The sequence below is a fragment of the Gossypium arboreum genome, chromosome 4 (assembly GCF_025698485.1).
Source record: "Gossypium arboreum isolate Shixiya-1 chromosome 4, ASM2569848v2, whole genome shotgun sequence".
Lineage (NCBI taxonomy): Eukaryota > Viridiplantae > Streptophyta > Magnoliopsida > Malvales > Malvaceae > Gossypium > Gossypium arboreum.
In genome coordinates, this window is record NC_069073.1 from 7,499,493 (window position 1) to 7,526,233 (window position 26,741).

Genomic DNA, 26,741 nt, shown 5'->3' on the forward strand with positions numbered 1-26,741 from the left:
AGTCACTCTGATTTCAATTTAGTTACTCAACTTTCAAAAAATAATAAATCAACCCTTTTAATCATTTTCCATTACAGATGTAACAGAAAAGTGACATGGCATTTAACGGAGTCCTTGTTGTCATTAATCGGCCAGCTGGACAGTTAACATCAATTTAAATAGCTCCATTTAAGAGTTTAGAGTTTAGATAGTAGAAGAAGAAGAGGAGGAGGAAAAGAAGAAAAAAAGAAAAATAAGAGAAGAAATGGAGATATTGACTGTGATACCGGTGTGCTATTGTGGAAACCCAGCCAATTTAAAGACATCTTGGTCCAATGACAATCCTGGTAGGAGGTTTTTAGAGTGTAAGAAGAATGGGAGTGGGTTTGAAATCCATGTCATTTTTTTCGCCTGATTTGATCCACCATTGACGCCTCGTTCACGAATTGTGTTGTTGAGTCTTCTGAAAAAAGTGAGGACATTGGAGGATGCAATGAAGAGGGGGAGAAAAAATGGTGTTTGGTGTTTTTATTTGTAATATTTTTGTTGTTGTTGTTTAAATGAAAAACCAGCTTATGTGATAGCTGGTGTTGTTGTTGTTGAAATGGAAAACTAGCTTATATGGCTGCTGGTATTGGAAAAGTATTCTTTCATAGTAAGTGGAAGCTTACATATCTAAATGTCATAGCCTGTAAAGGGTATTAGTTTGCTGGTATGTTTTAGTTGAAAGTTGAAAGTTGAAAGACTAATGCCAATCTCATACATTTGTATTTCATTTCATCTGATTTTTTGAATACCATGTGGAATGTTTAATCTTCTTTTAAGACTTGAGAAATTATTTAGTTATTGTTTTTTATTTTCTTTCATTGCATGGATCAGTGCTCAGAATGGTAGAAGAGACAAAACAGATGAAAAAAAGCATAGAATACTAGTCAGCATTAAACTTTCATTCATAAATTCAGGCCAAACTGTTTACAAAAAGAAGGGCTAACAATTCAGTACAATTGAATAGATTTGAATTGTAGGTAAATTTTAAAAAAAAAAATCAGTAACTATATGCCTAAGTTTAGATAACAGTAGCAATAATAGGCAAATTTACAAAAAATAATTTGCCTAAATTAAGAAATCAGTAGTAGTACTAGGCAAATTTACATAAGCTCAAGAAGTTAACAAAATAAACGGTCGGTTCACAATGTCATCGATTGATGTCACACAAATGACTCTTGAGTAGAAGGTATCCATCTAATAGTGGTTGGTTTTCTCTTGAGTAAAAGCTTTTCTCTTGGGGCAGCAACTTGTTAATAAGTTGGGGTAGTTTGTTGATGAGTTGGGGCAGCTTTTTGCTGAGTTAGAGTAGCTTATTGCTGAGTTGGGGTAGCTTCGTGCTGAATTGGGGCAACCACTTGATTATGAACACCAACTTTGTGTCTTTTGACCTACACGTACAAGTGAAATCCATCAAATGCATCGCATATATAAGTAATCTAATGAAGCCAAGGTAGATGACTTACTAAAATGTTTTGACCGACTTCCCATTTGCAACTCATTTTATTGTGGCATAATTTCTTGCATTTACTGCACCTCATTTCCGCCCCTCTCTTGGTCAGTCTTTATGTTTTTTGTGGTTCATTAGATTCTTTCCTTTTCACCATAGTAGGTTTCCTTCTCAGCATGTCTGGTATAGACTCCCATTGCTTAGGACCTCTTACTGGCCTTATGAAGTTTGAGTAAATAGCAAACTGGGTTTGCTTGGTGGACTAGGTTTTTACATAAGTTTTAGGGTATTCATCTTTTTTATGAATAACAACTACTGCATGCATGCAAGGGATGCCAGTGAGATCCCAATTCCTGCAATAATAGGAATTCTTAACTAGGTCCACCATATGCTGACTGCATGGACCACATTCAACTTGATATCTATCCTCCACTAGCATGCGATGGAACACACTTAAAAAACAATCACTAAAACATATCATATTATACTCAAGTAAAGTGATAGCAGAATAAAGGCACACATATATTAAAAACAACATGTGGCCAAGCTCACCAACATGTGATTGCAGGATAAAGGCATAAATATCTTTAAAAAGTATCTATTTATCTCAGTGAATATTTCATATTGACATCCAGCTTTTTCTTTATCTTTGGAGGCAAGATTCCTTTAATTTTTTCAACTTATTTTTTCTTTTTAAAAATCAGCAATATAATTTTGGTCTTAATTGTTTCTATCATGGTCAAAATGGACTTCCTTCTTGCTTTCAATATCACCTACTAGTAAGTAACATAAATGATTTGTGAGACAAGGTCTGGTTTACCTTGTTAAAGTATTCATAAAGATTATTCACCAACATGTCAGAATGGCTCCTAATTGACAAGTGGGACCTTGACCAGTGAATAGAGTTCTTTTCCTTCAACCAATCATAAGCATGTTGATTGGTATTCTTTAGTTCAACCTTTGATGTTCAGAATTTCCACATCAAACTCTAATTTCTAACTTTTTCACAACTAGGTCCTAAAATCAATTTATCTTAAATTCACTTAATAAAATCATCACATAGTGAAATTAAAATCTCAAACACATGATAATTCATCACAAGCTTCCAGCACTCACTCATGGTAAATTTAAATTTTGTCCATAAAATCAAAAACTAATGAATTACATAGTTGGACCTAGTTGTAAAAGTACCAAAATCACAAAAAATATAAGAAATAATCAAGGATTGAACTTACTTGCTTCAAAAATATGAAAAACCAGTTTTGAAGAACTCTTCTATGGCTGTTTTTGCTAGAGAAAGATGAAGATTTATCTAGAATTACAATTTACTCTTATTTTATTTGATTAGGTTTGCAAAATTTCCAATTTTGCCCCTTGTTACACCTAATTCTTGTTGTTTTCTCAGCCTATTTTATGCCCAACCATCCAGCCCATACTCTTTTAGGTCTAGTTGCCTTTTAAATCCCTCTTTCTTTATTATTTATACAATTTAATCACTTTAGTAAATTTTCCAATTCTTACAATTTAATCCTTTTTTAATTAATTAACCATCCAAACACTAAAATTTTTTGATGAAATGGATCCAAAGTCTCGATAATTTGTTTTTGACCTAATTTACCTAATAATTTCTTTTTAAACACATAATTTGCCAATTTAAAAAAAATTCTTCCATACTCACACTTAATTCATAAATAATAATTTACCAAATTTTCATCCCACTCATCGAATTTAGTGATCTCAAATCACTATTTTTGACACCACTGAAATTAGGCCATTACAGGTATTCTTCAGTTCAACCATTTCATCCTCAAAATCCCTTGAAGTGCTTGCTCTGGTAACTTTCCAAAGCAAGTCTTTCAATTCTTTTTTTCAAAAACTAGCTTTCTTGAAATTGGCATGTAGGTGTTTAACACAATGTCTTGTTTCTACATTAAGAAACAACAAGGATATTGCTTTTACAAGTCCCTAAAAATAGAATAAAAATAATTTAATTATAATGTCCTTAACCCAATCTGATTTAATGGATTCGGATCTTGGGTGTTACAACACAAATACAAACTTGTGCTTATATACTCATACCCGACTTTCATAACTAATACAACTTAATTAAAATGATCTCTCAACCAAAAGTTCAATTGAATATACATTGGACAATTATTATTGTACAAGAATTTCTACTTCAAGGACTTTTAGACAAGGCTCATAACTTAATTACATTATCTCAAAGTGTAAATCTTAAATAATGTTACTGACTACATTTATGCTACCAACTCGTTCTGTATGCATAATAGCCAGCCCTGCCATTTTTTTTGGCATAGAATTAAATCAACTTACCTGCAACATAAGGTACAGAGGTAAGCTCATGAGAACTTAATGAGATAAACACTAATTTACTTGAAGCATTTTTATTTGGCAATTCAATTCATCATCTCATTGTTCTTCATTCTTCAACTTGTATCTAGCGAATACCTTCCCAAAATGTCATTCCTCGTACCCTAGATGTGACCCCTGACTTTGAGATTATGCCTTACTTTCCACATCTTTGATAAATTACTCATGTTCTTCACTCAGAACTTTCATGATTTATTAACCATACCCATTCTAGAGCCTGATAGGGACAAAATACTATTATTCTTACATACATAAGCCATCATTTCTTTGTAATCCATGAATTTTTTTGTACTTAGATAGAAGATACATTCTTTAACTATACAATTTTATCCTTTGTGGAGAATACCCTTTTTTCCATCTAATAATTACAAATAGATAACCTTCTTCAATTTACCAAACATAACCCTTATTCAGATTTGTTCTTCAAGTCTAATTAACCTATACTTTGAATTCACCACATACTCTGGTGCATTACAGTTTCTTTGCTCTTATCTTAAGACCATGTAGGATACGCCATAACAGTTCATACAAAGCTTGCCACAAAGGAAGCTCATTAGAATATCTCATAGAAGGTATAACATGATGCGCCATATGGGATTTTCCTTTTGAGTTCATTACAACTATCGTTCCTTCAGAGTTCACCGTGAATGGCATATCTTTCCCTCAAGATCCGCCACAAAGGCATTTTCTTCAAAGTTCACCGTGAACCTTTGACACACTTATCAATATCTTCTTTTATACATATTCGCACATTTTTTATAGCAATCCTTACCTTATATTTTAACATTAGCTATGCACCCTCCGTATATGCTGGAAGTTTCAATTAAACGGATAGGACCACGCCCTTTAGATTCTTTTGGGTTACTCGCTTAGACTCAGGACCCACTAATATTGGGTGTTATATTAATTCTTTAACTTACCATCCTAAACATAAACAACATAAAACATAGCAAACAAATGGATTTTTACCTTCTTTTTTTCAAACATGAAAGATACTTGATATGAACTCACAATTTCCAAGTCCAATACAAGCAATTCCAAAAACTAGAGCCATGATGCTTGGTTTCACTTTCAATAATAGCATACGCAATAAGATAGATGCCATTATTTGCATTTATCCCAACAGCTGCCAATAGGTAGCCACCAAAGTAGCCATTCAAGAAACATTCATTTAAACCTATTATCCTCTTACAACCAACCCTATACATATTTTTGCATGTTTGCAAACAGAAATACATCCTTTGAAACAACCTGTTATCCGATAATAGATTATTGTTGTTCCAAAATTTTGGATCCTAACCTCTAACAGATACTTATAAATATTCTCATATTGAGCCTTATGAGATCCTTCAAGTAAATTTTAATGCCCTAAGTTTAGCCTTCCTACATTTGGTTAGTGGGACAAGGCAAAGGAAATCTCTTTTGACATCTTGTTGCAATGATGTCAAAGAATAATCAAGATCAGTAATGAACTTGTCTTTATAATGTTAACCTATCCAATCTGAGGTTATATTCTTAGTTTTATAGACTTTAGAGCAAGTATGCTTATCAAACCCCTAATTTGCCAAGTCTAGTCAGTAGAGCCACTAGGATGTAGTTTAAAGGCCTATATATACCATGAACATTTTGAACTGCAAACTGCCTTTAACCTCTTTAGATCATTTTTTAATAACTTAATAAAATAATTATTCAACCTACCATATTGCTTGATAGCTTCTTTTAGATTGTCTTTGGACCTAAATAACATTCCAACCTGAAGTTTTAGATTACTCATGTCACTGTCTGGGTTGAACTCAGGCCAATTTTGGCCATCTAAATTAGATTCATGTGCATTATTTAACCTATCAGAATCATCACTATCACACAGTTCCCCTACTTCTATATCATACATGTTTAAGCCATCTAGATTAACCCTAATCCTACTAGACACATCACTATCATACACATCAAAATCAGACATTTCTCCTTCACTCTCATTAAATTCATCATCAATTAAACATACCAAACAAATTTAATATCAATAAAGGTAGTGGCAAAAAATAATCAAACACTTTAATACAATCTAGGCAATGACAGATAATAACCAATACAAAAACCAAATAATTTAATACAAACAAATCTATTTTTGTCATATACATGGCAAACAATAACCAAACACTTTAATACAACCGAGGCAATGGTAGACAATAACCAAAACAAAAATAATTTAATACAAAAAAATCCATTTCTGTCATGTACAATAACCAAACAATAATCATGCACTTTAATCCAAATCATATTTGAAACTAAAGAAGCTTAATACTGTTAGTCATAAAAATAGAAATTGATTTGTCTCTTTCCTAAGGCAATTAGTATGAAAATGACATGCCAGGCAATTAGTATTCACATTTCGATTGATTTTTATAAAAGTAAATGCTGATGGAAATTTTATTACATTGACTTATTTCATAAAACGTTAAAAAAAACCACCCTAATGAGAAATCACGTTTGTTGATAAGTAGGTGACTTGTTGATTAGATCCAAGCATGAGCATTCTTTAGAGGGGTGATTCGTTTTGGATCTTCTATCAGGTGTGGGTCAATATGAAATAAAAATTGATATATGTTAATTCTAGTATTTAAATAAATAATATTATTTATATTGTGTTTTATGTGAATACATAAAGTATTCCAAAAAGGGGGATTAAACCCATCAATGTGTATTATACCAAGTGACCCAAACCAACTAGCTTATGAAAAGTATGTTGTGTGGTTATGATTTTCATTGTTTGAAAAGTATGTTATTCTCATTCTCATGTTATGTGATATTATGCCATAATCGATTTCACATGACATATAAATTGTGATATTTCGATATCTTGAAATAATACGTGAAACGCATGTTAAACATATGTTAAACATACCCTACATGATATTATATATTGAGAAATTTGATTTGCATGTTGCAACGTGCCAATGTGATAAGTGATGTCTTGAAATAAAAAATATGTATACATATGTTTATTGTGGCCATAACACAAACATGGGGTGCGACACTGTAAGGAAGGAAGAATTAGTGGCTTCGTCCACAACCTACATGACAGCTTGTCTATGAATATTGGTGGCTTCATCCACAACTTACATGGCAACTTGTCTGCGAATATTAGTGGTTTATCCACAACCTACTTAGCAGCTTATCTGTAAATTTGGAGTGATTGGATGGGCAAGTTTTAGGGAACTCAATTTTGAAGTGTAGCGATGATAGGTAAGATATTTTAAAAAGATTTTCATAATTGTTTTACAAACATTGCATTGCCATGGTCATATGCATAAATATTGGATATTTTGAATTATGAGTAAGTGCTTATTGTTATTTGTTTTGTATATTGAATTCTTATTTAATACTTGAGCTAAGACTCACACTGAGCTTTACAGCTCACCTCCTTTAATATTTTTGATTTTATAGATAACCTCGAGGTTAGGATTCAATGACAGCATTTGCTGGAGTTTCTCAGAATTCTTTTTAAATTAAAGTAATTAAATTTTATCTTAATATTTTTTATTTTGAGATTGTAATAAGTTTGAGTATGGACTGTGGTATGAGACTTTACTTTGGGGATTTTTCATTGCATGAGTTGATTGCATAACATTAAATTTTTTTTTAAAAAATGCATACATTTGTATTTGATAAGAATACACGTGAAACTTGATTTCTATTAAAACTTGACAAAATCACTATTTTCTCTTCGACAATGAAAATGAGTTTTAGACAAAAATACGACTTGATTTTTGAGGTTTTAAATTATCTATTGATATTTTATTGAATTTACATGAAATATTGATTTTTAACAAAATATTGTTTTAGTAAAATTTTTCGTTGCGATTCTTATAAAAATATGTCAATATTACATTTTTCCGCTGCAATTCTGAGAACGAGTTTTTAATAAAATTAGGCTTAGTTTTCAAAATTACTAATATTTACGAATGAGATTTTTTAAGACATTTCATTTACGAAGTTAACGTGTTTTTCCTAAATAACTACGAATAACCAAGTTCTTTAGTTTTGAATAAATAAATGAATGGTTTTGAAATATGATTGAAATTATGAAAGTTTTGAATAACAATCAAACTTTTACAAATACCAAAATCATTTATTTCTATAATTCTCATACTTTTGTGATATTAAGTTAAATATTTGATTTCATTAGTTTTGAACGATTTATAGAAATGGTTTAAAAAGTTTGTTTGAAAACCAAGAAGATTTTCTAGGCCATTTGTAACTTTCCTAATTCGACTATAATGACTGGGTCAGGTTTGAGGAGTCACATGTTCTCTTTTTGCTGGTTTGATTTTGGATGCTTGCTATTTGGTATTTTTGTTTTTGGTCGGGATTTCATGGGTCTAGAATGTTTAGGGGTTGAGATTTGGTGGTAATAGTGGTGGTGTATTGGCAAAGAAGTGACAGTAAATGATGCTAGTATGGTGATTAAATGATAATGGGCTTGGTCGAGGGTGGTGGTGAGGGAGTCAAGAGGGATGAAGAAAAATGGTGAAAAAGCCCCCCTTTTCTCTTTCTGTTTTTGATGTTTAATGGTGGCGTGTGAGAGGGATGATAGGAAAATGTCCAACGTGAGTTTTTTATAATTTATTTTTTTGAATTTTTTTATATATTATATAACTCGTATCATATAAATTTTATTTTCCTTAAATCAAACAACAATGAATATTAAAGCTCTCCCTACAAGGTATTTTTTCACCCCTTTAGCAAAATATTGAATTGAAGGTGAAGTTAACATAAATATTTCATTATAAATTAAATGAGAGCATTTTTTTTTGAGGTTTTGATTATATTTGTAGATTAGAAATATTAAATTTTATGCGTAATTATTTTTTTTTAATTTTTTTGAGGTATCCATTGAAACTATCATATTGGCTAATACTCTAGTAGAGTTAATCGAGTAGCCTGCATGCATTGAATGAATTGGCTACCCATTTATTTAATTGTATCAAATGAAATTGGTAAAGAATTCCCAAAATGATAGGTATAGGGCCAAAGTGAAGTTGTCATTAATTTTTTTATTGGAAATATTCATTTTGCTCTATTACTATTATTATAGATACTGTCTATGAATGCAATTTTAATATATCTAAAGCCTTGGATGATAGTGGAATTGAAATGAAAATCATACGATATTGTTATTAAAGAAAAAAAAGTTAATTGCAACATATATCTTTTAAGTTTTTAAGTTTTAGTTCACATTCTAAATTCATTCTCAAACTTCTAAATGCTTTAATTGAGTCTTTAAAATATTAATATCTTAATAATTAAGTCCTTCAGTTAGTTTAATCATAATTTAAGTGTTGAATGCTTGTCCAAATATAATTATCATAGAGTATATTTAAAGCGCGCGAATCAAATTATAAATATGTATATAATTGCAAACATTCCAGTCATTTAGCTTCTATTTTACATTGCAATAATGTAATTATCAAATTAGTGCATCATCCTATTAGCTTGTTTAATGAATACTCTTATGTCTCATGCATTTGCTAATATTTGTGAGGAAGGACTCTAGAATTGAGTGTATGGAGAAAGTTTCTTGGCTTCCATTACTTTTCGCTTATTTTCTTCTCTGATATTTTGTTTCGCTTTTGTAGTTTTGATTATGGAAGGGAGTAATTTTAAAATTCGTGATCAACATCTATTCTTTAATGAGTCAATAGAATGTGAAAGATTAGTTACTAGACTAGTTATAGTAGATATCTTAAAAATAAAAAAATATTTATATATTTTAAAATAATAATTATATTTGATGTACCATCGTCTTATTCACCGATAAATAATAATATAACATTTTATTATTAAATTAAATAAAAATATGAACTTTTAAATTTAAAATCCTAAATTTTAACATTTATTTATAATTAATTATTTAATTATATTTAAATAAAATCATTGATATTCATTTTTATTTTTATTATTTAATGATAAAATGCCATGTTAATATTTATTAATGGTGAATGTATCAAATATTTTCTAAAGAAACTCATTGAAATTTATATAAAACGAATTAAAACTGTATTTATAGTATTTTGAACCCACAAAACAAAAGTAAATATTTTGTTTGTACGTACACACACGAGCAAACCGCGAGTGAGAAAAGAAGACAAAGGTTGCTGGTCGATTGCAGTGACAACTGTGGCGTTTCTCCTAACACGTAACGAAGCAGGTTGCACCGCATCGACCCACTTGTCAACCACAAGCTAGCCTGCTGCCACTTCCCTACACCACCAACTTGTATATATATACACATTATTCGATGGAGAAAGTATCTGAGCTAGCCGTTGAGATGGGGACGAAGAAGCTGTTTGGGATGATGTTCATGTTGCTGCTCCTCGTTGCTTTGGCTTCTCGTAAATCTCTTCAATTTTTCTGTATCTGCTATTGTTTTTTTTTTTTTAATATATTATAGGTAGCATATGTGATGATATAGATGTGGTATTGCAGATGGAGGGGTGGTGGAGGGCAGAATATGCGAATCGAAGAGCCATAGATTTAAGGGAGTGTGTCTGAGTGATCACAACTGCGGGCTGGTGTGTAGGAACGAAGGTTTCTTGGATGGGTGGTGCCGAGGGTTCCGCCACCGTTGCTTCTGTACTAGGAACTGTTAGTTAGAACTTGGAAGTATATGCATGCATGACAATGGCTGCTTTCGCCCTTTGTTTCCATACAAATAAATAAATATTAATAAATGTCCCTTAGCACATCTTTTGTTTGTTTTTTTTATTTTTCTATCTTGTTTGAAAATACAATGGAGCATCAGCATGCAGTGCAGACTTCTACATTATCCGCCAGGTTCGGGTTCACCTAAAATTTTAGTTCTTAAAATAGTTTAAAATTTTATTTAAATCTAATAAAAATAATATTTTTATAAAAATAAATTTAAAATTTTAAGTAATTTAAATAACATTAAAATAATTGTAATTTAGTAAACAAATAAAAATATATAATATTTATATAGCAATATAATAACCAAACCAAATTCAAACCAGTCTAATATTAAGTAAGCGACATCTTTTAACCAATATTGAAATTCTTAAAAAATCTACAAAAATTTTCAAAATGAAGCTTGTTTTTCCTTTTTCTATTTTATTGTTATTTTATCATTAGGATCTCACATCATCAGTTTTAAAAGTACTTTCAACTTTGGGAGCATTTCATGGTACATAGTTTCTTTACTTATAAAAACACAATGCAGACATGAAAAAAGGGACAAATCTGAACATTAATGGAACAATATTTTGACTACTAATTTGATTTTTTTTCATATTTTTTTTTATTTTTTTTTAAAATCGTCACATCATCATCTTTTCGATGGCTAACAGCCAATGACGTATGGGTGCGTAAAAAAGGAAACTAAGTGAAAGTATAACATAGCCAAATAAATAACAGGACTGTTTTTGCAGCAAAATAAAAATAGAGAGTTGATTAAATGTAGCAGTAAGATTACATGATCTCTATTGCGGGAGAAAACTGTAGCTTGCGTTTAAATTAGTTAAAAAGAGACATTACTAACACGATTTAAGCGCCCCTAGTTGGACGACAAACATGGTTCCTTTTCCGAGCATGTTCTTCATTGTGGTGCTGCGTTCGACATGCATAACCATACCAGCAATCCTCCCTTTGTGATGCATCCGAAGGCAGATGCTATTACATTATGTCAAATTATACATATATATTATCTAAGCAAACTCAACTTCAGCTTATAATGCAATAATTATCCATGAATAAATAGAAGAGCTTACATATTTGGGCAGTGAAATCCGGAACCAATACAAAAGAAAGGAGACCAACTTTTCATAACAAGTGCTGCATTCAAAATAGATTACTATAAATTCACCATTTTTCACATAAAATGATACTACCAGCTAAGGAAAACCAAGCAGACACAAGACACTCCCACCTTCATTATAATATGAGAAGAATCAAATAAAATGGTGAAGCCTTGCAGGAAATATAAGGGTTCTTTTGGTCAGGTTCACAAAGGAGGTTTAGGACCACAAATATAATCATCCATAAACCATCATAGCATTTTCTTAAGAGGGGTTAGGATCACGAGTAAAATGACTCAGCCTCTCAATGTGGAATGACTCAATCTGTTTAAAGAAATGAAGTAATCTGAACTTATAGGACAGGGTTGTTTTATATACCACTTCAAAATAGCAATTCTGCTTAGCAAATTGTATTTAGAATATTCCTGTACCTTTGCCCCACAACACACGGAACTGCACCTGCTTTGGCACATCACTCCCTTACAGAGAATAGAAAAAGTTTTAACATGGTATATAAAAAAAAATACTAGTAACCACCAATTATTGAACACGGGAAGCCAGCATATTACCAGACCTATAGAAACCCTAAATTAGTTGGTTTAGGGTTAGGGTTTCATTAGCCAACCCAAAGAAAGAGAAGGCATAGAAGATAAAAGCTTCAAACAGAAGAAAAAACAACCTGCAAACATGAGTTGCTGCAGTTATCCTCTCAGCATGATTGAGAGGCATCCTTGTTCGGTCTGCAAAAAAGCATCAGAAACTATCCTCACAAACAAAACTGTGCATAAGTTTACTACTGTTTTGGTAGCGGTTTTACAAGCTGATGAAAACAGTATATTATAAACTTAATTTTGTTTAATACTCTACCACTAGGACCAGTTAATCTTATAGGCAGTTTCAGTCCATTTGAAGCAATTTGTATTCAAATACATTGAAAGTGCTCTGAGAAAAACCACCCTCACATTCTTCTCTTGGTTTTTCCTTGTAAAAGGCATTTCTTTCCCCTCATCAATGTGCAAAAGCCATGATAGACGGTCCAAGTTTTAGTGGTGACCATAATGATAGTTATCAACAATTTCAAAGATCAGAGGCTTTTTCAGAAGAACGTATTAGAGTTCTATATTAGCTTTGAAGTCTCCACTAAAATCAGAGAGGAAAGTAGAGAACTGAAGCAGGCCATAGAGGCAGTGGTGTGAGGATAATTTTAGGGGAGAAATGCTCCAGTATTATCTTTTGGTGTGATTGTGGGTATGCGTAAAACATGAAAGTATTCAATTCTAGTAGGCAGCTAAAAATTGGTAATAAGAAATCTAAAATCATTCTGTTAATTGAACTCACCTAATATGGGAACGTTTTCCTTATCTTTCATTTTAATATTCAAATTTTCTTCATATTGTTCTTAATTACGTACAACATGCTGCATATAAAGATGCTATTGAAATATATAAGCTGCATTAATGATAAATCATCTGCACCAATGAAATGAAATAAATAGAACATACTGTTTTAAGAAAAACCGAAACAGTTAGCACAAAGGTACAGATTATTTTGGTCCTATGTTTAGTTAAGCAAATGTGCTCTACCAAAGCATCCAACAGAGATAAAATGAATGAGACACATTTTGTGCACAGATGGAATAAGCTCTAGATGCAACACTATTTAATTTTTTTTAAAAAATAAAAAAGAGAGAGAGAACGGATGAAACTAAGATGATGTACCAATAGAACCTTTGTTAATTAGTGTCAGAATCAAACACAAGTATATTACAGTTGCATTCTATTCTTCTGAAGTTGCAACCCCCATTCCCGTGCTGGCTTTGAAATATTAAATTAGATCAATGGGTTTTAGGAACTAGAGTTCAAACACACAAGACAATTACTTGCCCAATTTTGGAGCAAAAAGAACATGTTAAAATATCAACATACCAATTTCCCTATTGTTTAGCTTTCTAATCCATTCTGCAACAACTGCTTGCAGGGTTCTGCCAGACTGACTAATACACCTTTCTGTAATCTATGGAAAAAGGTGCACGAAATCAGAATTTTACTAGTAATGTAGTATAATATAATAACAATATGTTGAAGAGACAACCATACATCTTGTTCATGTCTGTTCATTTCATGTGCCAAGAAAGGAATCCTAGTGATAGTGTGCTCAGAAATCTGCCCAACGTATTTATCAGTAAAAGTTGTAAATTTTTGTACGTCAAAACATTGGAGCCCAAAAGAGTTTTGGCAACATGAAATTGTACAGCAGTCTTGCAAACAGAGATAAAGAGGAACTTTTCAAGAAATAAAAATTCAGCAACTATAGTGGGGAATGAAAGATCGAAAATAATAATACTCAATAACTAGTAATCTGCTCAAGAATACCACTTATTTCTATGAAATGGAAGGCATAATAAGCAGGGGTCCAAGAGAGAGGGAGATTACAGAAAATGAGGGAGCACTAAGCAATTTCATAGAAGACCTTTCTCTAAAGAGGAGGGGTACTGTGAAACCAAATCGCTCATGCAGCCACCTTTTTATTTCCATAGTGTGTGAAATTTGAAAGACTGTAGGACAGAACATCAAGGTAGGCTTGCTTGTAGTGAAAGGAATGTTTAATGAAATATGCAACATTGGTCATATGTAAACAAACACCACATATTAAGAGAACAAAGAAAACAGTGACACATTGGGGAACTTGTCTACAAACAATAGACATGGATGTTAGATCAATATGTTTTAACTAGCAGCGTATACCGGTCTAAATGTCTCATGATTGCACACAGGATGATATTCACTTCTGGTAACCCTTTGAGCATGCCAATATGCACCACAAAATGATCTGTCACATCCTGAACCTGCAAAATGAATCAAAAATTGCTAAGAAAAGAAAGCGGCTTGATTTGGAATGTTATGTGACATTCCCAAGAGGTTCAGACTAGAAATTCCAAATTTCAAAGTATGCATACAGCTGGACAGGGACTAAATTGAGATTTTAATAAATTCTGAGCGATGGAATGGTATTTAAACCAATCACCCATTCAATTCCTTCCCACGGTTGGACAAGGAAAAAAGTTGTAGCGAGAAAATGCAAGGTAGAGAAAATAAACTAGAGAGGAACAGCGGGGGAAATTTTGAGGGTAAACCAGAAAGAGACAAAATTCAACACTAAAAATAACAGATATTCATACATCTAACCTTCTGAAAACTGAAATAACATACTTATAAACAAGCCATAAACCCCAAAAATACCAAACATCACTCCCGATAAAATTAACTTCAGGAAGTTCACTTCTTCATTTTCAAATGTTTGGATGGCAGAAAATATAGCGGTCAGCAGAAAAAAAAAAAAAAAAGAAGAGGCCAGAACACAAAAGTTGTCTCTTTTAATTGGGAGTAAAACAACTTTGAAACATATCAAAGCATTCCACCCTTCACTTCCACCATAGGAACCCATGAGTCATCAAGACCCGAACTCAGCACCCAGCCACCCATTGCACTTTTCTCATTGCCAGCTCAGATCTCCCTTTTCTCTTTCTCTTTCAAGCCTCAACCCAGCAGCTACATTCCCCTTCCCCTTTTTTCATCATTAATATCTATTCTGTTCTATAACCAGCGCTTAACATCCCAAAATAGCCCTTGATTTCAGTTTTCTTTTTCTTGTTCTTTGTCATATATTAAATATATAATAAAAACTTTCCAAACACAAAATTTGTCCAAGTTCATGAGGTTATTGTTTGTTTTCCTTCTTTATTTATCTGAAATTGAGGTAATGGGATATCGTATTTATTTAAAGTGTTTTATAGTTCTAAATGAGAATAAGGAAAACTGTTTGGTGATTTTTCTTGAACAAAAAATAAAAATAGCAATACACTAGGAGGACTATTGTTGTGTTCTAACTTTTGAAGGAAAATAAAAAATTGGGTTGTATCATATTATAAGCATTTATGTTGGTAAATCTTGATAAAATTTTCACTGCATTACAAACACCAGAAACTATTTTGGTAAAATTTAGCTATTAGACCATGTACTTTGAGTAAGTTGTGGATTTAGTACTTGTACTTAAAATCTAATTTAGTCATTTTCAGTCCCTGTACTTTTAGAATTTCAAAATTTTAGTCTAGACCAAATGGCAACTATTAAATTCATTAAGTTTTGTTATTTTCAAAATTTGATGCGTCAAACATATTATCACATGCATAATGCCATGTCAGCTTGACATCTCTACATACTACTAACAAAAAAGTCAGTTAATAGATTTAACTACTATCGTTTACATTAAGACTAAAATTTCAAAATTCAAAAAATATAGCAATTAAAAATGATCTAATTGGAGAAAATGGACTAAATCTCTAAATAGCATAATTTAACCAAACAGATTTAACAGCTACTGTTTGGTCATGACTAACTCTTCAAATTTTGAGAAGTACAGGGACTAAAATTGATCAAATTAAAGTATAAGTACTAAATCTACAACTTATGCAAAGAACATGATCTAATAACAGAATTTGACCAATATTTTTCATATGAATAACCCAAAATCAAAAGAAATTCTTATTTCAGGAAGTCAGCTTAAATAGAAATATATATATCTTGTAGGAAATAAATTTCTTGACCAATCCTAAGGATGATTAGATGGGAATAATTGTGGACCTAGGAAAAAATTTGAGTTGTATCCAGACTTATTTTTGTATATATCACATTTATGGTCATGTATATCTAAATATCAAAGGAGTGAAATTAACACAAAGCATCCTAAAGAATGATAACAATTGAACTCATAAAACATAACAGTGTTGATAAATAAAGTATTTAGACAAGTATGTATTTTTTATTCCCCATCAATCCCACAATCTGATACTTACAGTGTTGTGGTACATCTATATCAGCCCTAGAAGGCATCATTCCACCACAATTTTGACATTGTATATGGATGGTCTGCTGGTTGCACTGAAATCCACCAATTGCGGAGCCTGAAAGTTGCAATTGAAAGGTCATCACTTAGAAAAAAAGAAACAAGAACTAGGCAAAAAGTACATAAAAAGAGCTAACGTAGTGTTTGGTCAGGGCATAAACATTCCATTCCCCAACATTCAATCTCCAATCCTGATGCAGATGTTCACTTCACATAATGGTTAATCAATGGAATAGCCTTACAACCTCATTACCGAGGCTGTAATAGCTATTATTGGTTGAGAGCAAAAAATACTGGCTACTCATGCCTACTCCATTCAGCAAGGAATAGGCCAGAAAATAATCTTCCCATTTTGCCCTTCTAAAACAAGAGTAGATACTAGAGAAAGGAGGAACGGAAGGAAAAAGGTGAAATGGAGAAGGAAATGATGCCGGGCCATGCAGGCAGAGCTTCTTTCTCCTAAGGCATTGTTAAGAGAACTTTTGAGTCTTAGGGCTTCAAGGCTGAAGAGGACATTCAAGAGATGCGCATATCATTGGCACAGTTTTTTGTAGGTCTAGGCTTTTCCAGTCATCTTTATTAAAAACAAAAGGGAAGGTTCATGTCTATCGTGGATCATCTCTGGATTAGTAGTCAATGTTGGACAGAGACTAGATACTAGGTTTCAGCTGCCAGAATCTGGCTCTATTGAAGATTCATGTAATAAGAAGGTGGTTGCTTAAATTTAAGATAGAAAGAGAGGTTTAGGCGAAGTTATAGTGATAGAGGAGAAAATAAAATAAAGCTACTTACAAGTTATAATATGCATAAGAAATTATATCAAATTATTTTTATATAATTTATATTAAATACTATATATTATATATAAATATATTTTTAATTATATTTCTAAATATTATTTCCAAAATAATTTAAATATAATTCTTAAAGAAAAATTATTAAAATAAACTTTCATATACTACATTTCTTAAAAATATTTTTAAAATAATTTTATTATTTTATTTGATAATTTATTACTATTGTAGCATGTTTAATTGTATTTTATATATTATGTTAATAATATTTTATGATATTATTATACATATTATAGTGTTTATGGTACTATTATCTATTACTAATATTATAAATAAAATATTATTATTTAATTCATGGGAAAATGGTCATTTTACACACATTCCTTATCTATAAATTCAGACAATTAAACAATGTAATAGCAGTATTCTTTTATCATATTCGACAAACCAAATTATGTAATACTTATTCTCCCTCTATGCAATTCCCTATCAAATATATATTCGATTCCTCATGTATTCCTTTCAACGAACCAAAAATGCTGTAAGCTTATTATCCAAAGCATCTATGATTATATATAAGAGTTGGATACAAAAATTTATAGTAAATATTAGGCCTTAAGATTTTGACATCTGCCCATTCTTATTTTAGTTGGGGACATTGGATGGAAGGTAAATTAGAAAGAGGGGTGAAAATGGGGACATTGGATGGAAGGTAAAAAGAAACGGGCAAGCAAAGGGAGGAAAGATAGAGGGAAAAAAGAAAGAAATGAGAAGGAAAAAAAAGGAAAGAGATCTTCTCTGTGATTTTTAGTTATTTTAATATATTTAAAATATTATAGATTTATTACTATACAATATGATTTTTATATACATTAATAATTCATGTATCTTTTCACATATTTATTTATTCATATTGTGTTCATTTTATTTTTATTGTTGCTTTATAATTGTTTATCCTATGTTTTGTTTATGTCATATTCTAAGCACTTAATGTTGCACATAGTTTGTTATCCTAAATCAATTTACAAAAAAAATTGTGCTCGTGTTCATAATCACAATGATTTGGTTTTAAATTATTTAAATAGTAATTAAATTTAGAAAAATATTCTATTACTTCTTTTTATATGAAGTTTACTTCTACCCATACCCGTCATCATTCTTAAACCGGAGGAAAGGACGCACCTAAATGCGTTCAAACCCACATCCACCTAATTATTATAATAGCAACGGTATCAACTGAGCTAACACTCAGTCAGCTTTTTTTTTTAAATCATGCTATTTAAACAGATTGATCCATATATTGAATGACATGCCAAATTTTAGTACTACTATCATATTGTATTTTTGTCTATCTAATTCATATCATATTTTATATAATTTATCAGAATTATTATATAAAATTTTAAATTATGTATATATAATATAAAAATATTTAAATATGTAAATAATAATTATTTAATATAATTAAAATTAAAATTTTTGTAATTAATTATTTAAATCCCCTGCCTTGCGGGGAATAAAATCTAGTGCAAGTAAGAAACACTAACTAAAGGTAGGAAAAGAAACAGAGAGATATTGATGTTATCCCCTTCTTTATTTGCACAATAGAACTATTAAAGACAGAGAAAGAGAAATTGGCACTACATAATATAAAGAGAAAAAATATCAAGAATTCGGAAAAATAGGGAAAAAAATTCTCACCACATTGAGGGCATTGAGTTCCTACGTCATCACTCTCCTCACTAGCATATTCGTCACCATCATACGCCCAACCCCTTTTCCTTCGCGAACCTCTTTCAGACCTAATGGCCTAGAACAAGTACAAACAATAACCAACAATAGGAGAAAAAAGAGAAACATCACAAATAGATGATAGCTAAATAATTTATGCGATACAATAACTATGGCTTACCTCTAAGGCTGGATGTTATCAGAAAGAAATTAATTCTAGAGGGACATCAACTAAAATGAATATTTTGTAACACATACATTCTAGAATTCTAGTGCTCTAGAATTTATAATTATTATCTGTGGATAATCTTGAAGGCATCGCTTAGTGCTTTCCCAAATAAAATGAAGACCTGATGAGGTGAAGTGGGTACAAATTAAACACAATGTTTGCTCTATTTTCAGCTGGAAGAACTCCTAGATGTCCAGCAATAATTATACACCAAAACTACATTTAATCTTGTGCAAGACATTTAACCTTGGAAAATTTACCCTCCTGTTATTACACAACATAACAAAACAAAAGCTAACTTACAAGGATTGGGTGCTAGCAATTGGTTAGGATGAACAACCAATATATGCATGTTAATCATTAGATGTCACAATTGCCTAACCTGGAACATTAATACTCGAGGCAATTTATCTTAGTAAAGGTCTCTTGTTGACATCATAAAAAATAAAAGATAAAAGAAGCAAACATACAAATTACAACAAGACAGAGTGCAACTACTCACAAGATTTGATCTTATCGTTGCGTAAGAGTCTATAAGTGCAATTTCTTCATCTGAACGTTTTAAAGAAGGATCAGCTTCTAGGATCTCCTGAACAAAAAAGAAGTTAATTCAATAAAAACGATAAGATAAAAATAATATCACACCCTACTCTAGGATGATGACACGGGTTTCAAACCCTTAAAGTGCTCACAAATTGAAATACCAAAAAAAAAAAAAACCATGATGTGTTAAGGAGACCTCAATACATACAGAAGAGACCCAAACAACAAATATCAACAAGTAGCTCTCAGGACAAGAGCAATAAATTGTTAACACAAAAGGGATTCGTCAATAAAAGTTATCCTGCTATATCTAGAGATAGCAAATGAGAAAGTTTAAGTCAAGTTGTCTTCAGATCCAAACAGTTTCAGATTTGGTTCAGAGGTTCATGTCTTTCTAGATTCAAATCCATTTCAACTCTTCATAGCCCAGGTCATCCTTGGTCGGGCAAGTTTAGGGTAATTTAGGATTTCAAGTAACCTTTTTTACAAAATAAGAGCAATAATTTCTCTTCCTTCAAACAAGGTGTCAAGTCAATACCTTTGATTAAATTTATAATTTGTGATTTACTTTATAGGGTGCTCTAGTCATAGGAGATGATTCAAGCCATATTACCCAAATAGTTATAAAATAAAAAGAAATTCAGAATTTTACCTCCTCAATATTGTGCAGAAATGGGTTTCTTCCAGCAAATTGTACAACAGCTCTACACTGGGGACATAGCACACCTGAATGTTTCTTCTGTGACCTCTTTAACCACTCAGAAAAGCATCCGTTGCTGAAGGCAATAGAAGGAATCTAGAATTAAAATCAATTATGGCAATCTATAATACTGAATTAAGCAAGAAATAAATTACAAACCAGAAATTATGAAGGCAAGGAGCAATAGTGATAACATCATGCCATATATTCAAGCAGATGCTGCATTTTGCATGTTCAACATCTACAGAGATCTGAAAAAATACCAGGAAAAGAAAATAAATGTATATATATGCTATAAGCATACCAATAGATGTAATAGTCAACATGAGAGAAAAATATTAATGATATCTTTGTTTCACCTTCAATTTCTTTTTGCAGGTTTCTTGACTGGGCATCAGTTTAAATATGTAGCTCAAGTATTCTGGAAGAAATAAGAGCAAATAATGCCATAAACCAACTAGAACATGTTACATCACTTAAAAAACTACTACTACTATTATTTAATGTAATAATGACAAAATACCAAGTTTTGTAGTACCAAAGATGAGTTCCTTCAGAAAAAAGAAGTATTCAAATTGACACGTATTGGCTTATGGACAACTTGAATAATATGTTTATCTTTTAACAGAAAAACTCAGACTATTGTCAATTTTGGTTAAACTCAGGAAAGCAGCACAGGAATAGAAAATACAACAATGACATTGCTTAAAGAGGAGGATAACAGGAAAAAGAAAATATGGTGAGAAGGTAAGCAGGAAAAAGTAAAGAAAGATATAGTCTAATAGAGGCCATAACATCCTTCAACCATAGCTTCAAAACCAGTTATTTAAAAGCCATCTGAGTATGACCGTGATTTTTCAGTTAAAAATGGTCCTTAAATGTGGCATATATAAAGCAATATAAAACTTAGGCTTAAAATATAGATTGGCTCCTAAACTTGGCAACTTTTCTCAAATTAGCTCCTAAACATTTTTTTGGATCACATTGGTCCCTAAGGTTGGCATCCGTTACATAAATCGGTCCCTATGGTTAACACCGTTAGTTTTTTTAAGGCTTAATATACAGATTGGCCCCTAAACTATGCAGCTTTTCTCACATTGGCCCCTAAACTTTTTTTTTTGGGGGTCATAGTGGTCCCTAAGATTGGCATCCATTGCATAAATTAGTCCCTACACTGACACAGTTTGTTTTTGAAGAATTTGCTGCTGTGGACAAGTATGGGGGTGACACGTGGAGAAATAAGGGAAACGACGCATGGATTCATCTTTAATCATTCTTAAAATATTTTTAAAAAAAAACCTTAAAATTTTGAAAAAAAATTAAAACTTTTAAGGAGATTATAAATTATAAAAATTCAAAAACGTAAATATACAAAAAAAAATTAAGTTAAAATTTAACATTTAAAAGCTTACTCTTCAAATATTCAACTTTAAAAAAATTTAAATCTAAAATATATAACAAATAAAATTAAAATATACAAATAAATAAAAGTAAATTTTTTAGAAATTTACAAAAAGTAAAAAGAAAACAAAAATAATGAAAAATTGATCAGGCCTTGACCAAAGTTAACCGGGCTTGACTAGCATTGACCGACGTCAACCAGTCAATTTTTGTTTCTTTAATGTTTAAAATATTTTTAATTTTATATTTTTACAATTTCTTGTAATTTACTAAAATTTTAACCAAATTTATTTATTTTTAAACATTTTTTTAATTTTTGAGAATTAACTAAATTTGATATTTTTATTTTCAAATTATACATATTATTTTTATGTTTTTATTTTCAATTTATACATATTATTTTTATGTTTTTATTTTCAATTTATATACATATATATTCTTTTTTAAAGTTTTATGATTTATATATTTCTTATATTTTTTAACAAATTTTAAATTTTTTTATGAATGGATAAATATGAATCCATGTGTCGTCCCCTTATTTCTCCACTTGTCAACCCCATGCTTGTCCACATCAACAAATTCTTAAAAAAAACATGTAGAGACCAATTTGGGTAATGTCAACCTTAGGTAGTGGTGAGCAAAACTCGATTCGATTAGAAAAATCGAATTTTGATTTAATCAAATCGTGTTATTCGAATTATTCAATTTTTTCGAGTCAACTCAAATAAGTAATTCAAGTTTCAAGTTCAAGTCAAGTTGAATTTTACAATTCAAATAATTGAATAACAGATCGATGTAAATACCCTTTGGTCCCTACTAATTTTGAAAATGAGCAAATTGGTCTCTCTCTTAACAAAAATTACAAAATAGTTCAAAATAATTTTCAAAAATTCAAAATAAGTTTTAAAATTCAAAATATTTATAAAATTCTAAAATTATATTTTTTAAAAAATTATAAAAATTTAAAAAAATTCTAAAGAATATTTGAAAAAGTTAAAATTTTAAAAATTTTCTAAAATAGTTATTTTGGAACTTAAATAAATTAATTAATAATTTAATTTTATCAAATTAATAATTAAAATGTCTTTTTTTCTTATTTTGCTTTGGAAAAGTTTCCAAAGATATATGGTTTCAAATTTATGTGCTCTAACATGAAATTAGTCATATTTTAAAAAATTTTAATTTAACATGTTTAATTTTTTAATTTAACTCGAACAATTCACTCTATTCGAGTCGACTTGAATTTCATTTCACTCAATTCGAAAAAATTTCAATTCAAGTTAGGATGACAAAATAGGACTCGTCAACTAGATTAACTCGAAATTTTTTCACTCAATTCGATCAAACGCTCAACCCTAACCTTAAGGACCAATATGATCCAAAAAAAAAAAGTTTAGGGGCCAATGCGAGAAAAGTTACCAAGTTCAGGGGTCAATCTATATATTAAGCCTAAAACTTACACAACACATTTGTTGTCAGTATTGTGCTAACTGGTAGGTCCATTTTGCCATAGTGTTTTTGGAGTAACCAACAAGACTTAACTTGCTCATAAGCAGAAAAATGCAAATAAAAAAATGGTTTGTATTTGATTAAGATGTATTAGTGATAACTTCTGTTTATAAAAATATCTAGCAGCAGGGTATGAACCAAACAGTAAAGTCCAAAAAGCAATAGCATATTATTCACAATGATGTTCCCCATTCATATAACTTTCCATCACTCCAAACAATATTAAACCAAACTATCACCTTTTGTGGAGTGAGAGAAGCCCTTGATAGATGAGAACAATGTCTACCTCCCACCAGTCCAAGGATAAATATTTAAGAAAATGATAATGTACTTAATTTCAATAGATACTAAACTCTTAACTTCCCTTTGATTTGAAAAAAACAAATCAGAAAACAATCTTAACACTTTACAATCCAACCACTGATATTTTTTAGCAATTTTAATCAATGAGAAACAGTTTGCATAAATTACTATCTAACATAAACAATTAAAAGAACGAGTTACAGAGTGATCTATTAAAATTATTCAACAGGTGTAATTTTAAGTCATGAAAGGTCAGTTATGGAAACATAACAATCAAATAAAATTAAAACTGACCTTCTCTATTAGGACCCAAAACCATTTCAGTTCCACATTTGATTTCAACAACATCTTCTCTTCGGACAACAGCATCATCAACAAGAATATCATTTGAACTGCAGTAGCTCAAAGCATAAGTAGAAAAGAGAATAAAGTAAAAACAAATATAAGTTGTAGTATTTTGCATAATAGAATACATTATTTAAAATGGGGACCGTGTTCCACTACACCAGAGCTACTGAAAACCTGATCTTATTGTTACTTTGATGTTTCACTTCTATCAATATCCTTTGTTAATGCTACTTTATCTCTGTAACTACTTTGTTGCATCATATAAACTTTGAAGGGTCAAGAAATCTATAGCATTCACAAATAACTTCAGTAAAATCTTCTAAAAGAAAAGGCAGGTAGAATTATATCTTGATCCTATACATTATCGAACAATATTATGGAGGCGGCTGGTAGTAATTGTGCATGCACATTTTTCTTTCATAATGACAGTAAGACCGACATTTAGAGATCAGAACAGATAACTTGATCAAGACAACCTATTATTCATGACATAAGACGCAAGCTTCTACTAAACCTCATTAGCTACCCAAAAAAGAAAGCACGCACGGGCATGTCAATGGTTTTTAGATACCTTTTATTTTGCATCATTGCAGTTAACATATCTGCATTCCTTGTTATTTTGCACCAGTCATGCTTCACTTGGGAAGAAGATGTGATCTGAGAACTTACTATCATCTCTTCTGAACATACCTCAATATCCGACTGTTGCGCGTGTAAGGGAACTGCAAAAGTAAGAATTTGATGAATATCCAAAGCCTTAACAGTAAATAAATCACCAAAAATATACAGTAAAATCTTCCTTCATGTATTCAATATCGCAAGCAAAAGAATTTTCATGTCAAAATCTGGCATTTGATTCTTTGAGAACTCCTCATATCAGAAATCATCCCAATTGCACTAAAATTTGTAGCAATAGGGGTTGCAAAATATCCGACAACAATGGTACATTTTAGTAATAAGTCAAGAATTAAAGGTAATGAAGATACAAGACTTGTTTGTGTGCAGTGAAATCAAAGAACGGCCAAGGACTTGCCTAAATTAATGAACTGCTTAAAGAATAGACACTCATCAGAATAGCTTCTAACTGGGTGATCGAATGGACATTCCAGAGATACTAAAGTTACCATTTTTCCGTTTCCGTGATAGAAACTACGCTCTTTAAAGCATGCCCTTGAAATTATTCGATTAAAAAATTCAAGAATGAAATAGCATGCTCTCAATTCATGATTTTAGTCCTTGGGGGTGATGCCAGAGATAAATCTTTTCACGTTTCAGGTACAATATGCCTTTTGAATAAATGCAGCTATTGCAATAAAAGAACCTAACTAAGAAATCCCAATTGAATTTTGTGGAAAAATAAGTGATAAATGAAAGCATAAAGGGAATGATACAAGTCAGAAGACTGACGACTGAAGAATGGGAAATTGGGTGGGGAAAAGGTAATACCAAGCTTAGCCCAAATTTGGGAGGATGATTGTGAACCAGAGGATTCCCCAACTTCTGCCATGAATGGATGTTCTTTCATGTATCTTCTATGAAGCCTGGGGCTAGGATGGGATTTTAGTTTCAGAGAAAAAGTAAAACTATATATACACTCTTGTTTCTTTAATGGTTAAAATATGCTTATAGTTCCTGTTATTTTCGAAAATTAAGAATTTAGTCTCTGTACTTGTATCTCCAGGAATTTAGTCCCTCTACAATAGTTGGACTCGGGCGATTGGCCACCAAAATGGAAAATTTTCTATGCAGGCCCTTTAAAAAATGTTTAAATTATAAACAGTATATGGTCAAACTACAGTTTGGACCCTCAAAAATGTAAATAATTCTATGAAATCCCTTCAAAAAATAATGAAATCATAAAATAATACATAATAAAATTATATTTTAACCTCTCAAAAAATTATAATTCAATTCTGTCCCCCCTTAAAAAAATTTTCTGGATCCGCCCCTTGGTTAGACTTAAATTTTTGAAATCGCAAAAATAGGAGGATTAAATTTCTAAAAATAAGAGTACAAGGACTAAATTATTAATTCTCAAAAAGTAAAGGGACTATACCAATGTTTTAACCTTCTTTAATACACTGTTTTTCATTAAACAGACTATGATTTATTAGTGAATTGGTCCCTGAATTATATCCAATTTGCATATTGGTCTTTAAACTAAACGATCAATTTATCTCATCTATTCAAAAATCATACGGACTAATCTAAAAATTGAGGTATGATTCAAAAATCGTATGGTATTTAATAAGAACTTATAATGTGTCTCATTCCTAATGTAACAAAATCTTTGATTTAGATAAATTTTGAAGAAATTTAAGGACTAATCTAAAAATTGAGGTATAATTGAAGGTCCAATTTACAAATAAAACCAACATAATAAAGCTTGCTGTGGAAGAGAATAGCGTAACGACTGAAGCAATACGCACGAAGTCAAAGGCCTCACCCAAATATCGTATCGGCGACGAATTGCAAACTTGGGAGGTACGATTTTCCAATTGATCATTAAGTATTTATTAAAATTTATTAATTTTAAAACTCATGTTCCGCGTCCACTACTTAATAGCTCTATAGAGTACAAAAAATTAATTATGGAAATCGTTTT

General features: G+C 31.0%; 2 protein-coding genes across 5 annotated transcripts; one reads left to right on the forward strand and one right to left on the reverse strand.

The window, feature by feature from the left end:
• The first annotated feature begins 10,117 nt into the window (after positions 1-10,117).
• Positions 10,118-10,610, forward strand: LOC108459771 (defensin-like protein 1). Its single transcript, XM_017759176.2, has 2 exons — positions 10,118-10,257; positions 10,352-10,610. Exons 1-2 carry the CDS (start codon positions 10,164-10,166, stop codon positions 10,513-10,515), a joined length of 258 nt encoding a protein of 85 aa, XP_017614665.1. The 5' UTR covers positions 10,118-10,163; the 3' UTR covers positions 10,516-10,610.
• Positions 10,611-11,301: 691 nt separating this feature from the next.
• On the reverse strand, positions 11,302-25,764 carry LOC108457804 (uncharacterized). 4 transcript variants are annotated; one of them, XM_017756951.2, is made up of 15 exons: positions 25,583-25,760; positions 24,708-24,858; positions 24,083-24,180; positions 20,935-20,996; positions 20,735-20,826; positions 20,528-20,651; positions 19,835-19,921; positions 19,074-19,182; positions 16,529-16,636; positions 14,421-14,521; positions 13,773-13,838; positions 13,602-13,689; positions 12,356-12,416; positions 11,650-11,713; positions 11,302-11,551 (listed from the first exon to the last, which is right to left on the reverse strand). In XM_017756951.2, exons 1-15 carry the CDS (start codon positions 25,659-25,661, stop codon positions 11,426-11,428), a joined length of 1,416 nt encoding a protein of 471 aa, XP_017612440.1. In that variant the 5' UTR covers positions 25,662-25,760; the 3' UTR covers positions 11,302-11,425. The 4 variants fall into 4 exon arrangements, with proteins under 4 accessions (XP_017612440.1, XP_052882577.1, XP_017612441.1 ...); XM_053026618.1 differs by lacking the exon at positions 11,302-11,551 and adding an exon at positions 12,108-12,155 and having other exon boundaries at positions 25,583-25,764; XM_053026617.1 differs by lacking the exon at positions 13,773-13,838.
• Positions 25,765-26,741: the final 977 nt, after the last annotated feature.